Source organism: Tripterygium wilfordii, chromosome 4, assembly GCF_013401445.1.
Source record: "Tripterygium wilfordii isolate XIE 37 chromosome 4, ASM1340144v1, whole genome shotgun sequence".
NCBI lineage: Eukaryota > Viridiplantae > Streptophyta > Magnoliopsida > Celastrales > Celastraceae > Tripterygium > Tripterygium wilfordii.
This window is the reverse complement of record NC_052235.1, coordinates 2,522,371-2,535,444: the sequence shown is the minus strand read 5'-3', so window position 1 is coordinate 2,535,444 and position 13,074 is coordinate 2,522,371. Positions and strand designations below refer to the sequence as shown.

The 13,074-nt window shown below is 38.4% G+C and overlaps 3 protein-coding genes across 4 annotated transcripts; 2 read left to right on the top strand and 1 right to left on the bottom strand.

Annotated features, from left to right (window-relative positions):
• Positions 1-36: 36 nt before the first annotated feature.
• LOC119997402 (ataxin-10) lies at positions 37-2,097 on the top strand. Its single transcript, XM_038844391.1, has 2 exons — positions 37-699; positions 1,002-2,097. Exons 1-2 carry the CDS (start codon positions 87-89, stop codon positions 1,847-1,849), a joined length of 1,461 nt encoding a protein of 486 aa, XP_038700319.1. The 5' UTR covers positions 37-86; the 3' UTR covers positions 1,850-2,097.
• Positions 2,098-2,329: 232 nt separating this feature from the next.
• Positions 2,330-5,430, bottom strand: LOC119997403 (methylthioribose-1-phosphate isomerase). 2 transcript variants are annotated; one of them, XM_038844392.1, is made up of 10 exons: positions 5,285-5,430; positions 5,091-5,180; positions 4,961-5,016; positions 4,456-4,614; positions 4,143-4,242; positions 3,852-3,994; positions 3,549-3,654; positions 3,091-3,229; positions 2,739-3,007; positions 2,330-2,653 (listed from the first exon to the last, which is right to left on the bottom strand). In XM_038844392.1, the coding sequence occupies exons 2-10, from the start codon at positions 5,157-5,159 to the stop codon at positions 2,561-2,563; spliced, it is 1,134 nt and encodes a 377-aa protein (XP_038700320.1). In that variant the 5' UTR covers positions 5,160-5,180; positions 5,285-5,430; the 3' UTR covers positions 2,330-2,560. The 2 variants fall into 2 exon arrangements, with proteins under 2 accessions (XP_038700320.1, XP_038700321.1); XM_038844393.1 differs by having other exon boundaries at positions 5,091-5,185; positions 5,285-5,393.
• Positions 5,431-7,175: 1,745 nt separating this feature from the next.
• Positions 7,176-13,019, top strand: LOC119996758 (protein trichome birefringence-like 16). Its single transcript, XM_038843519.1, has 7 exons — positions 7,176-7,380; positions 8,447-8,601; positions 9,040-9,135; positions 9,529-9,765; positions 10,014-10,262; positions 10,677-10,872; positions 11,719-13,019. Exons 2-7 carry the CDS (start codon positions 8,448-8,450, stop codon positions 12,587-12,589), a joined length of 1,803 nt encoding a protein of 600 aa, XP_038699447.1. The 5' UTR covers positions 7,176-7,380; position 8,447; the 3' UTR covers positions 12,590-13,019.
• The last annotated feature ends 55 nt before the right edge of the window (positions 13,020-13,074 follow it).

Here is a 13,074-nt window from a genome sequence, read left to right as displayed (position 1 = left end):
CTCAAATACCTGAACTTCTCTGGACTTGGCGACTTTCATAACATAGAAAAGAAGACGACAAACCCTGTGAAAAACCTCAAGCGGCCATGGAGGCGGTATCGTCAATGGAGTTGTCACTATCGGAAGATATTCTCCGGCCGTTGTTTAATGCTTCGAGTTCAACCGAATTGGAACAAGCTCTGGAAATTCTCATAGAATCTTCCAGAAGCGCCTCTGGCCGCTCCGAGCTTGCTTTGAAGGATGTGCTTCCCATAGTGCTTCGTCTATGCCAGTCTCTCCCATACCCTTCTGGTCGTCAATATCTCATACTTTCTTTAAAGCTCCTCAGGAATCTCTGTGCGGGAGAACGCCTCAATCAGAACTCTTTCATTGAACAAAATGGAGCCGTGATTGTTTCAAACGTTTTGAGATCGGTTGAAAAGGCTTCTGATCCCAATTCGAATTCTGGTATCCTTCGTACGGGAGTGCAGGTTCTGGCGAATGTTTCTTTGGCCGGAGAAGAACATCAGAGGGTTATTTGGGATCGGTTGTTTCCTGAGAAATTGCTTTTGCTTGGTACAGTCAGGAGTCGGGAGGTTTGTGACCCTTTTTGTATGGTTCTGTATGCCTGTATTGATGGAAACCCTAAGCTAGTTGTAGAGCTTTGTGGGGAAACAGGGTTGCCTATTGTGGCTGAAGTGTTACGGACTGCGTCTGCAGGTATGTTTGGATTTATTTACTTATTTCAATTGTATTTTCTGCAAAACGTATACGTATGGTTGGAAAGTGTTGTGATAGAAATTGAATCCAATAACAATCAATTCAAAGATCAATGTAGGATTGATATTAAGATTTCTGCTCTTTTTTTAAATTGAATCCAAGTAGCTTAATCTTAGATCAAATATTGCACTTTGATCGAGAATACTTGCTAACCAAATTTGGTCAGAAGATTTTATTGTTTCTTTTCTTCTTTTTTTTTCCTTTGAAGAACAAGATATTCATTTGGGTTTTTGTTTTACCAGTTGGATTTGGAGAAGATTGGTTGAAGTTGCTTCTTTCAAGAATTTGTTTGGAATCAGTTCATCTCCCTTTGCTGTTCAAGATGCTCTACGGGGTTGAAGGGACTGAGAGTCCCTTTTCATCAGAACAAGCTTTTCTTTTGAAAATTGTATCGGAGATCTTGAGTGAGCGAATTAGAGAAATAAGCGTTCCACATGATTCGGCATTGTTTGTTCTTGAAATATTTAAGAAAGCTGTTGGGGTTGTTGATTCTGTTCAGAGAGTTAAATCTGGGCTTCCAACAGGCTCTTCTCTAATAGATGTTCTTGGATACTCACTAACCATTTTGAGAGACATATGTGCACAGGATGGTGTAGTCGACCATGGCCCGATACCAATGGATTTGGTTGATAAGCTAGTCTCCAATGGGCTCTTGACACTGCTTTTGTGTTTGCTCCGTGTCCTTGAGCCTCCTGCAATGATCAGGAAAGCCATGAAACAGAGCGAGTTGCAAGAACCAATAAGCTCACGTTCCAGTAAACAGTGTGTCTACATTGGATTTCGGAGAGACATTGTTGCAGTCATCGGCAACTGTGCATATGGAAGGAAGCATGTACAAGATGAAATCAGAGAGAGGAATGCATTGCTTCTGATGTTGCAACAGTGTGTTGCAGATGATGAGAATCCCTTTTTGAGGGAGTGGGGCATCTGGTCTGTCCGAAATTTACTGGAAGGGAATGACGAAAACCAACGAGTGGTAGCTGAATTGGAGGTTCAGGGGACTGTTGATGTTCCAGAACTCACTGAAATTGGTCTAAGAGTGGAGGTGGACCATAAAACACACCGTGCAAAGCTTGTCAATTTATCTTGACTTTGTTTCAAGCTTGAAGAGAAAATTTTCTCCATATGGGTCTTCCTTTCCCCAACATAGATATTAGTTTTCCATCTGGTTAAATTTTCCATGGGCCTTCTTCTACTGCTTGATGTTGAGTTGACATATGGTTGCGGCAAAGCTGTCTTATAGTGTACTTGAAGATCAATTGGTCTGTCAATGGAGGTTGGATCTACTGAATTGAGGTTGGATCATTGGAACTGGACAATGACCATCCGGCGACAGAACATAGATATGTGAATTCGTATGAGCTAGTTGCCTTCATACCTTCCCATCACTGCAGCAGCAGCTGTAACATTATGTTTTATAAACTTAATGTAAGAACTTGAATAGTAGAGTTTCATGCAATATTGTAGAGGTGCATTGCACCAAATGTCTGGAAAAAGTTTTGAAAGAGCAATGTAGGGATGATTTCTTTGTTCATTGGAAGCAAACAACAATGAAATCCACCCAAGAGTCTTAACCAGCTAAACAGATTTATTATTAACTTCTAGTCGATAACTAATAAACCTTCAAACATCTTAGTTTCAGATACAACAATGCCCACATGAGGAACACAACCATTGCAGGAAAACAATGGTACAATACAGTGTACATCTACAATTATTAGGGCATAAACCTTTTCAGATTACTACACATCAGTAACCTAATTCACCATGCGCATCCTATCTCAACTCAAATAGACCTCTACTACACTGAAGAAACTGAAGACTGCAAGGCTGCCTTCTGTATAAAATTCTCTATGTCGAAATAATCGCCAGTGCCGGTCTTTGTGATGACACCCTGATGAAAAAAGCACAAGTGGTCAGAATGACATGCCACCAATTCTTATAAACCACTTACACAAGCTAGGGAGAAGAGCGAGAACCTTCTCAGTTATGATCCCAGTTATCAGACTAGCAGGAGTAACATCAAAAGCTGGGTTCCAAACAGAGATTCCAGATGCAGCAATTTGTTCCCCGAGTCCTCCACGAGAATACACTAATTCCTTTGCGGATCTCTCCTCTATAATAATCTCTTGACCAGAACGAATGGACAAATCAATGGAAGTCAGTGGCGCAGCAACAAAAAATGGAATATTATGATGAGCTGCACATAAGGCAAGGCTGTAGGTCCCAATCTTGTTGGCAGTATCTCCTACAATTTAGTTAAAGAAACAGTTAAAACACTACCAAGAATTATAACACAAGGGCTCCTGCATCATCGACAGCACTAAATACCATTTACAGCCACACGATCAGCTCCAACAATGACAGCACTCACACGACCAGCTTTCATTAGTGCAGCAGCGGCAGAATCAGCTACAAGAGTAGCGGGTATATTCTCATGCACCAACTCAAACGCTGTGAGTCTAGACCCCTGCAGTTAGATTCGTCTGTATAATTTAACATAGACATGCACCTAAAACAAGTAGATAAGTCTACAACTGTCGACATTAATCCCAAAAGAAAGTCAAGGTATGCAAAATCTAACCAAGAACAGGTAATATTTTTTTAAAAAATTGTCGACAAATCAATGTCCTACTCTGTCTTCACACATCTTGTGGCACAATGGTCAAGATTATTTAATTTACTATTTTGCAATGGTTTATAAGCCCTTCTTCAGTTCTTCATATGCACATCTGGTGGCATTATGGCCAAGAGTCCAATTTAAAAAACCACTACAAGCTAAACCTTACCTGATTAAATGGACGTGTTTCTGTGCAATATGCATGCTCTAAGATCCCTTCAGCATTGACTGCACGGATAACACCAAGGGCAGTACCATATCCAGCAGTTGCAAGACTGGCAAGAGAAAGGAATACGGTTGGAACAGTGTGTAGGCCATTTCAATCTCTGATTTAAATTTCAAAAACTATCTTCCCAATCCAAAAAAAAAAAAAAAACAGCTAAATAAAAGTGCCATCGAGAAATTATGAGACCCACTGGTGGATTGCGGGTCAGCTAATATTTGTTATTACAGTGATAAGAAATAAGGGCACCTTCCAGTGTTGCAGTGGGTTAGAATAGAAAGCCTTTTAGAGTTCTCAACCCAATGCTGGAGAAATTTTGCTCCATAAGAGCCAATTGCCTTGTTAGTAGCCACATCATCCTCAAGCATAATTTCAGCAGCTTCTATGTAGCTCTTATCAAAAATAAGAAAAAAAACAGTATTACAGAAGAGCACAAACAATGCGTTCGTATGAAACTCAGGAGTGAAAGATCAAAGAGAGCAAAGCCGAGGAAAAATATCAGCCAATCTCAGATGGTGTACAATAACAAATTAATACTACCTGAAAAACACTCTTGGGTTCTGAAGAAGTAGCAGCTGTCTTTGAAATAATTTCATTTAGTTTTGTCGCGGCGTCTGAAAGATTCACTGCGGTGGGTCGGCTGAAGCAACAAGAAAGACAATTATATAAATCTTGTATCCCTATGGATGCAAGAATAACCTTAATTGCAACCTCTATGGATCCTACAAAGAATTCAATAGAGATATAAAGTACTTATCCTAAATTTCTACATCTGATATCATAACCAATAAACAAGAAGACTGCATGAGCAAGCTCAGAATCAGATTTGAAAAAAAAAAAAAAAAAAACAGACCTTGAGACCAGATATTCCAATTTCTTTTCCAGGAAGGAAGCAGCATCCTGAGATGTCCCATTAAAGGCATCCAAATTAAACACTTCAACTGCAAGGGAGAGGGCTGCTGCAATAGCAATAGCGGGTGCACCTCGAACCACCATATCATGTATAGCATTCCTGAAAAAAAAAATCAAGAAAGAAGCCTCTGAGGAAATAATAATTATCGTCCACTAGCACATTATGTCAAAGAATTGAGATGTCGGCAGATTCCAATCATAAGAACTATACACTTGCAGTACAATACACAATCATGTTGACAGAATAGCCAATTACTGAGTGAACAGTAAATTCATTTATTTTTGCAGAGACAGTCAATCTAGCCCCTTATGCAGAACAACCTACATCAATACCTACGGTGAAAGGCCAAGTCGTTTTATCAATTACCTGGGAAACTTCGAATTTGGGAATTGAAGAAATCACAAAAACAAAACAAAATTAGTAAGAGAGAGATTGGATATGTTACCATCCTTCTGTCACATTTCGAATCTCCAAGTAAATAGTTTCCAAAGGAAGCTTTCTCTGTAAAGATACAGTACCAGGTTAGTGAAACCAAGTGATCAAATCAAATCCATAAGAAGTATTGCTCATTCAACCTGGTCGAGTAACCGAAGTGAGCCACGGTTGTAGCAGATAGCTTGGAGAGTGTTGTCAACAGGGGCCATTAATCCCAACCTTCCGAAAATCTTCACTAGCCAAAAGAGAGATTCAATTGCTTTCTAATTCGACTTCCGTGATAATGAACAGCTAGGGATTTCAGTTAACGAAGACTAGGAAACTATAGAGTTACCTGAACGTGAAGCACGCCTTCTCTTCGTTGAGTTGCTTATTTTGCTCTGCGAGGAAAGCAACTAGAGACTAGAGAGGCGTGAAGCAGACCCTTCGCCGCCACCGTATTTCCAGTCTAGGCCCTTTTTTGGGATAAAATAAAATAAATCTTTTTCATAAATATGTGATGTGGGCCGTCTCGGCCAGGCCTCGGAACGGCCCACATGGTTGCCCGCGCTTTGGTGGGCCGAGCCGTCCACCAGCTTAGAATCACAGGCCGGGCCGTGAATCACAAATACCACGGCCGGCAAGCACCTCCGCCCGGCAAGCACCTCCGGCCGGCAAGCACCTCCGCTCAGTTACATTTATTCCTAAACACTAACGACTGAACCACCACATTTTTTTAAGAGCTCATAGACTTGATTTTATTAAGTTGCCCAATAAATTAGATATTGAGACCCGTAAATATTTGGGCTACCATAAAACATGTAGTACAACCTAGAGAACTAAAAAAGTAAGAAAAAATTGAAAAACACAACACAAACACAAAGACAAAGACGACCATCGTTGAACACTCTCGGAAGACACCAAATTACAATGGAAATCGTCGAACAACGGCTGAACGATTCCGTTCTCCACCGGTCGACATCAGATAACAAAGACTGAACAAAAAAATAACACACATATTAAAGCTTGGATATACAATAAGCTCAACGACGGATGGAGGAGATCTAGAGTCGGATAAGAGAAACCCTGTAAAATCATTATTCAACACAAAAATATATATATAAAAAAAGTAACAGATCTATATTAAGAAATTGTAAATCAAACCCATGGAAGGAGGAAGGAGAGGTGGGGTGGATCTCTCCTCCTCCCCTACGATTTTGAAGACGAGACGAGAGTTGAGAAGTTTTTTGAGAGAGGGAGAGAAATATATTAATTAACATCAATTTTTTTTAATCCCCCCAACCCATTAGAAACTATTGGGTCAGGCTATTCTGGAGCAACGAGCCCTTGACCTATATTACACCTCTGCTTGTTAAGTTGATTTGGCAAGTTAATAATTTTTTATTTTTATAATTTATTTGGGAACCGGTGTACAGGATAAATACCTAAGTTAAGTCAGTGTACCTGATAAACTAGGTTGCCTGCCCACACAACGCGCTTGAGAACAAACAGTAAGATATCGAGGATGTGTTGGAGAAGCCGAGACTATAAACATGAAAAATAATAAAAACAAGTGCGAGAGGAGTTACCCATCAAACATGGTAGGTAAGACAACTATGTCTAACAATTGATTACATCATAATAAATAATAGATGGTTATTTAGTTGACAGATTATAATAAATGATGTTTTGTCAGAGCTTACGAGGTATTTGATTGACATTTTTAAGGGGGAATGAGGCGAGGCGAGCCGAGAGTGAGAATCACTTATTTTCTTGTTTGGTTGAGTTTGCGAAGGTGAAATCTCAAACTCATCTCAATTTCATTCCCTCCTTATTCTTATGTACAAAAAAACTATTATACCTCTTATTAATAAGTAATTACAACCATTAAATTAATTTATTATTATTCTTTTGTATAAAAAATTGGGTAATATGAAAATTGTACAATCGAAATCCTAATAGTCATGTTGACTCTTCATTGCATATCAAACATGATAATGCTCACCTCACACTTATTGGATTATAAACCAAATGTCCCGTTATTATCTAGAAGATTTTAAATATTGATGTGTAAGACTTATTAATGTCGTCGGTTAGGTAAAATCGCATCGCATCAGACAAATTAATTATGGTTAAGACTTAAGAGTCAAATAAATATATTGGATTAATACCGGAACAGATAATAATTAAAAAATTATTAGTTAAAGTCTCCATTAATTAATAATTATCAGATCTCTAATCTAATCTCGCGTCTCAAACATCACGCAGTACTCGCTTTTACTTCTCCCTTTCCGTACGGTTTCTCTCCACTTGAGAGGCATGCCTGTCGGTGAAAACGCGTGGTTGTCTCGTATAATTCTCGAAACGATCTGAATTTTGGTGTTCGATTCGGAATTTTTAATTCCATTATAGGAGTATTAAATATCTCATCATCAGAGATTCCTCCACCAGGTAATTATTAATCTCCCCTGATTAATCGTACTAGTATTTTTTAGTATCTTCGCAATTGTAACTTGCTTTAGATCAAAACAATTTCCCAGACCCAGAATGCCATGTCTGAGTGATGTTGTGTGTTGATACTGATAACCCGATTTTGTCTTTCTGTTATTCTTTTGGTTTCCGTGCTTCAGATTTTTTGCTCTGTTTGATTAGGAGTTATTGCTTCAGGTTCTGATGCATAAATAAGTGTTGCCATCTGTAATTTGGAAGGAGGAACCAAGGAACTACTTAACAATGGTGCTATATGCTTATATGTGTTAATAATTAGAGACCAAAAGGGATTAATCTTTGTGGGTTTTGCAATTGTGATTAAGATGTTATGAGTAAGCCAAAATTGTTTAAGACTAGGAGTTTCAGTTGAAAAGGGACCCAAATTTCCATGGAAGGTTAGGGTGATAAGAATGCAGTGGGACTAAGAAGAGAGGTATGAAATGGAAACAAGATGAGAATGTTCTGAAAGGTATAAGGCGCCAGTGTGTTTGAAGAACATTGTTAAGTTAGTCACAACTCTGTATATTCTGGACTAGGTGGTGGGGTTTTACGACTTGACTAAGTGGTGATCCCCCTCCACCTTCTCCTCTCTGGCTACACTTTAAATCTTTAATTTTTTAATTTAATCAGGATGAGAAGTAGTAAGAGTGATATTTAAAGTGAATCATCCTCTACTATTTTGGGTAGAAAGTATTTAAACTGAATCACCCTCTACTATTGTGGGAGGATTTAATCAATATTGATGGTATCACTATTAATCAAGCCTAAGATATTACTACTTTAACAGTCATTCTGCTCTCCAATATGCTTTTTCACTTTTCCCCATTGTCTTCTACCATAGAGTCTCTGTTAAACGTCTTTGTTCTGGAAAGTGTAGGCTTTAGTTACTTGTTTCAAAGGTTTTCCCAACTTAGCGTGTTTAAATATCAAGTCATGTGCCAGAAAGAATAGGTCAGACATTATTCACTATGTTTTTTCACTCTAAAAACAAATTTCATCTTAAGTTTCTCTTTCTGTGTGGATCTAGGATGAAAGGAGGCTTTTTTGGATTGCGGGGTAAAGAACTGTCTTTTATTCTCATTATATTTGTGTGCACAACCATTCTTATATGGGCATGGGAGAAGACACCGATCCTTACTGCTGTGCTGCCACCTAAAAGTCGATTATTGAAGCTTTTTCCAGGTTTACCTTGGTTGATATATTTCTTTTACTACCAGTATGGAATACTTATTATATATGTATTTTCTCTGAATAGACTTTTTTATTACCGTAGACATTATATATCAATCAAAAAAATGGAAGGAGTTGTTATTGGGAAATGCAGTGGGATTGAATTATCCAAAAAATTATATTTATGGACAAATGAATCTGATAAAATATTTTGAGTATATGTTTTTCTCTAGGACGTATGGACTCTTTCTGTTTCTCTCTTGATCATATTCATTAACCTCGAGACTGGAGAATTATGTAAAATGTTCACTAATGCCAATATGAATTTTTTCTTGATACTGTTGGTTAATTCTTCATATGTGATGCTGATACTCTAATAGGTGCTTCTGCAACTTGATGTCTTTAAAACCAGAGTTGTATATACAAAAAGATGTTTCTTGGCATTTGCAGGAAATGGGACTGTAAATGAGAATTCTGATGTGTCAACTGCAGCTGGGCCTACTAAGAGCTCTCCTTATTCAATAACAACTCCAGTTGAAAACGAAGGTAAGATATCCAAAATTTTTCCTGTAGTGATAACATACTCGATGAGGAGATTGCATTGTCCTCTGTTTCAAGTATTTCTCCATGCTCAAAATTTGTTTTTAATGACAATGTCTCCCTTTAGATATAGTGTTGGCTGGCTTGTTTGAGTATCTTTTGTTTTCCTGTGCCATTACAATCCTCATGGAATCAACATTACACGTGATTTTCCATGATCTTATTTTATTGTCCTTCTTACTTCTGAGATTCTGGAATTGAATTTTTACATCTTTAACATTCCTTTTGATTATATATGTATCTATTATTAATGTTTTTTCTTTCAATCTTCACATATTCTCAGTCATAAGTCATGTCAAGTTTGGGAATTTACCTCTTTAAATTTCTGTGGTGTTGCAGAGATATTTTCAAGTAGATCAGAAGCAAAAGAAAGACAGAAACAAATTCTGGTAGCAGATAAAGATACAATTGGTGAAAGCCCGACGGAAGTAGAAAACTCGAGACAAAGTCAAGGAGAAAAAGACTCAATTGAAAAGGAGCAGGGTGTGGATTTAGCACCAGAGATTCATGCATATACAAGTCCCTCGTTGTCGAGACAGGATGATAAAAATTTAACAGCGGTTGCAGATAATCAAGGTAGATTATGACTTGTCAACGATGGGGGGGGGGGGGGGGGGTTATTGATTTCATATGGTTTTCAGTTCTTGTATGCTTTGTACTTATGGAAGCATCAACAAATTTACCGAAAGTTCCCGACTATTTCATATGGCTAGAGGGGAAAAATGGTGTACATTCTATATTGAGTTTTTTTTTTTTCAATGTTCAGTCCATTAAGTCATGTTGAAGTCTTGAACTTTACCTCAGTAAATTATTTTTTTTTACAGAAAAATCCACCCATGCAGCAGAAACTGAAGAAAGACAGAAACAAATTCTAGAAGCAGATAAGAATGCAATCAATCAAAATCCTACTGACCCAACAGGTCTAGAACAGGATAAAAGGCAATTTAAAGAAGAAAAGAACTCGAGAGAGAAAGAGCTGAATGTGAATTTAGCACCAGAGGGTCATCCAAATGCAAGTTTCTCTTTGTCGAGTCAAGATCATACAAATTTTACTGCAGTTACAGATAATCAAGGTATAATATTACATGTATATGATGCGGAAAGTGGAAACATTACTGTCTTGTGGTTTTAAGTTCTTGTATTCTTTACACTCGAGGAAGCATTAAGAAATTTACCAAAACTACTATGGTGTTTTCATGTGTCTGGAGAAGAAAAGTGGTGTTCATTCCCATCAACATATATGATATTCATTTAAGTATACTTATTTTTTTGTTCGAGTGATGTTGAATTGTTTCCAAAGCTACCTACGGATAATTTGAAAGAAACGTGCTGTTCACATAGAAGTAAATGATAGATGATGCACGTATCACTTAGAGAGATGTAATTCATTTATGTGCTTGTGAAGTTTTAAATTATATGTTTAATGTAATATTGTTTGGTAAATTATTATTGGTAGGTGATTCTCATTTATCTTATTGTTACTACAGCTTGTGATCTTGCAAAAGGAAAGTGGGTTATAGATGATCGGCGGCCTCTGTATTCTGGTTCTCGTTGTACACGATGGCTGTCACAGATGTGGGCTTGTAGGTTGATGCAGCGCGAGGACTTTTCCTATGAGAGGCTAAAGTGGCAGCCAAAACATTGTGAAATTGAAGAATTCACAGGACCTGAATTCTTAAGAAGGTATTGCAAGCCCAGACAAATTTTCATAATATTGTTTCATTCTTCTAATATTTGGTGGCTAAATGAGTTATATGTTGGAATTTTTTTAATATGCTTATTTACCAGTGGGGACAATAAGCATTCAGCTCCAAGTAACTGTTCTGAAGTTCTGGTTCTGGTTCTGGGCTTTGCTTGAAGTGATGTTGATTTGAGTTGGCTTCATGGTTAAAGTTTTTACCAAATTTCTTTTGCATTCAAAAAAAATGGTGAAGCTTTATTTTACTCTTAAAACTCCCTTGCAAAGTTAAGTAACCTCCGATATAGGCAAGTGACAATAGGATCCAAATTTAATATGGCAAAGCTCGCACAATTAGGCATGAAGGTGATCCTAGTGGTGATATTTGAACTTCTCTTGTTGTTGAGTAAATTTATGAGCACTACATTTAGATCTGAACTGAAGTACCCTGCCATTGAAATTTTGATCACTATCACCACCCTTTACCAAAGTATGCTTGGGTCACAGATTCTTGCTTCAGAGATGACCGATGTTAGGTAACGTATGCTTAATTTGGCTGTTTCTTTTTTGGGAGGTCACACCTGTGAGCCTCTGTTGTATGCCTCCTACTTTAGCCTGTATATGGTTTCTGCTGATCCCAATTCCCTTATTTTTGTTCAGTCATCTGATCCGATGAGATGGCAAGCACCTGAATCAATAGCGATTAAGACTTCTGGGTTCTTCTTTGGTATTCCACCTATGTTTACGAACCTGGGCTTCACATTTTGTATGATTGACGATTTTACCTTTCAGCCTGCTTGATATTAGTGTAGATTTTGCAGGCAAATGATTATTTGATTGATGCATTCCAGGATGCAAGACAAGTCTTTAGCTTTTGTTGGAGATTCGTTGGGCCGACAACAGTTCCAGTCTCTAATGTGCATGATTACTGGGGGCAAGGAGAGCCCTGATGTCAAAGATGTTGGAAAGGAATATGGCCTTTCAAAACCTCGTGGTGCTGTTCGCCCTAATGGTTGGGCATATCATTTTCCAAGCACCAATACTACTGTCCTCTATTACTGGTCAGCTTGCCTCTGCGACTTGGAGCCTATTAATGCCACAAACCCTGCCACTAATTATGCCATGCATCTTGATCGACCTCCAGCATTTTTACGGCAGTTTCTTCATAAGTTCCACATTTTAGTTCTCAATACTGGGCACCACTGGAACCGAGGTAAGCTTACGGCAAACCGTTGGGTCATGTATGTGGGGGGTTTGCCCAATACTGACAGGAAGATAGCACAGATTGGAGGTGCCAAGCATTTTACAATTCACAGTATTGTCAAATGGGTGGACTCACAGCTCCCTAGCCACCCACATCTGAAAGCGTTCTATCGAAGCATCTCACCTAGACATTTTGTAAATGGGGACTGGAACACCGGGGGAAGCTGTGACAATTCGACTCCTATGTCTGTGGGAAAGGAAGTATTACAAGATGAGTCTAGTGATCATAGTGCATCCAGTGCTGTGAAGGGGACAGGGGTTGAGCTTTTGGACATAACAGCTCTGTCACAACTGAGAGATGAGGGTCACATTTCCCGGTATAGTATCACAGCATCACGAGGGGTACAAGATTGCTTGCATTGGTGTCTACCTGGTGTTCCTGACACGTGGAATGAAATTCTTTTTGCAAAATTGATCCTTCATCAATGCACAAGGAATGGTTCTTACAGTACTTGTTAAAAGCCCTAGCTAACTGCAGCTTCGGTCAAGGTTGTTACCTGAATACATAATATTTCTGCTATCAACTGAGAATACACTGATGGTGGGCGTCTTTCCACAGCTTCAGGTTTCGGTTTACTTCATTACATGAATTTGTGGCAAAAGTGACAAAGTTACTACGGTTCATAAGCCCTTCCATTCTAGTATCTGGGACATTGTATAAACATTGCTGGTCGACATTGGAAGATGGAGCTTGAAAGTTGCTGAAGAAAGACCCTGGTAAAAGCTATGAGAGAGTTCCTCGGACAAAGGTCAGTGGTGGATTTGTTTTTGCATTTCTGCAATTTGGCGCTACGAATAGTGTTTAAAACTGGGTGAAGAACCCTTTACAGAGAAAAACAGAAATAGTGGAAATCGTTAATTGAAATAGAAGCAAGCATTATTCATACCAGCTCTCTGTTTCCAGTATTATTTATAAACCTCTGTTATTTCTTCCATGCCAAATT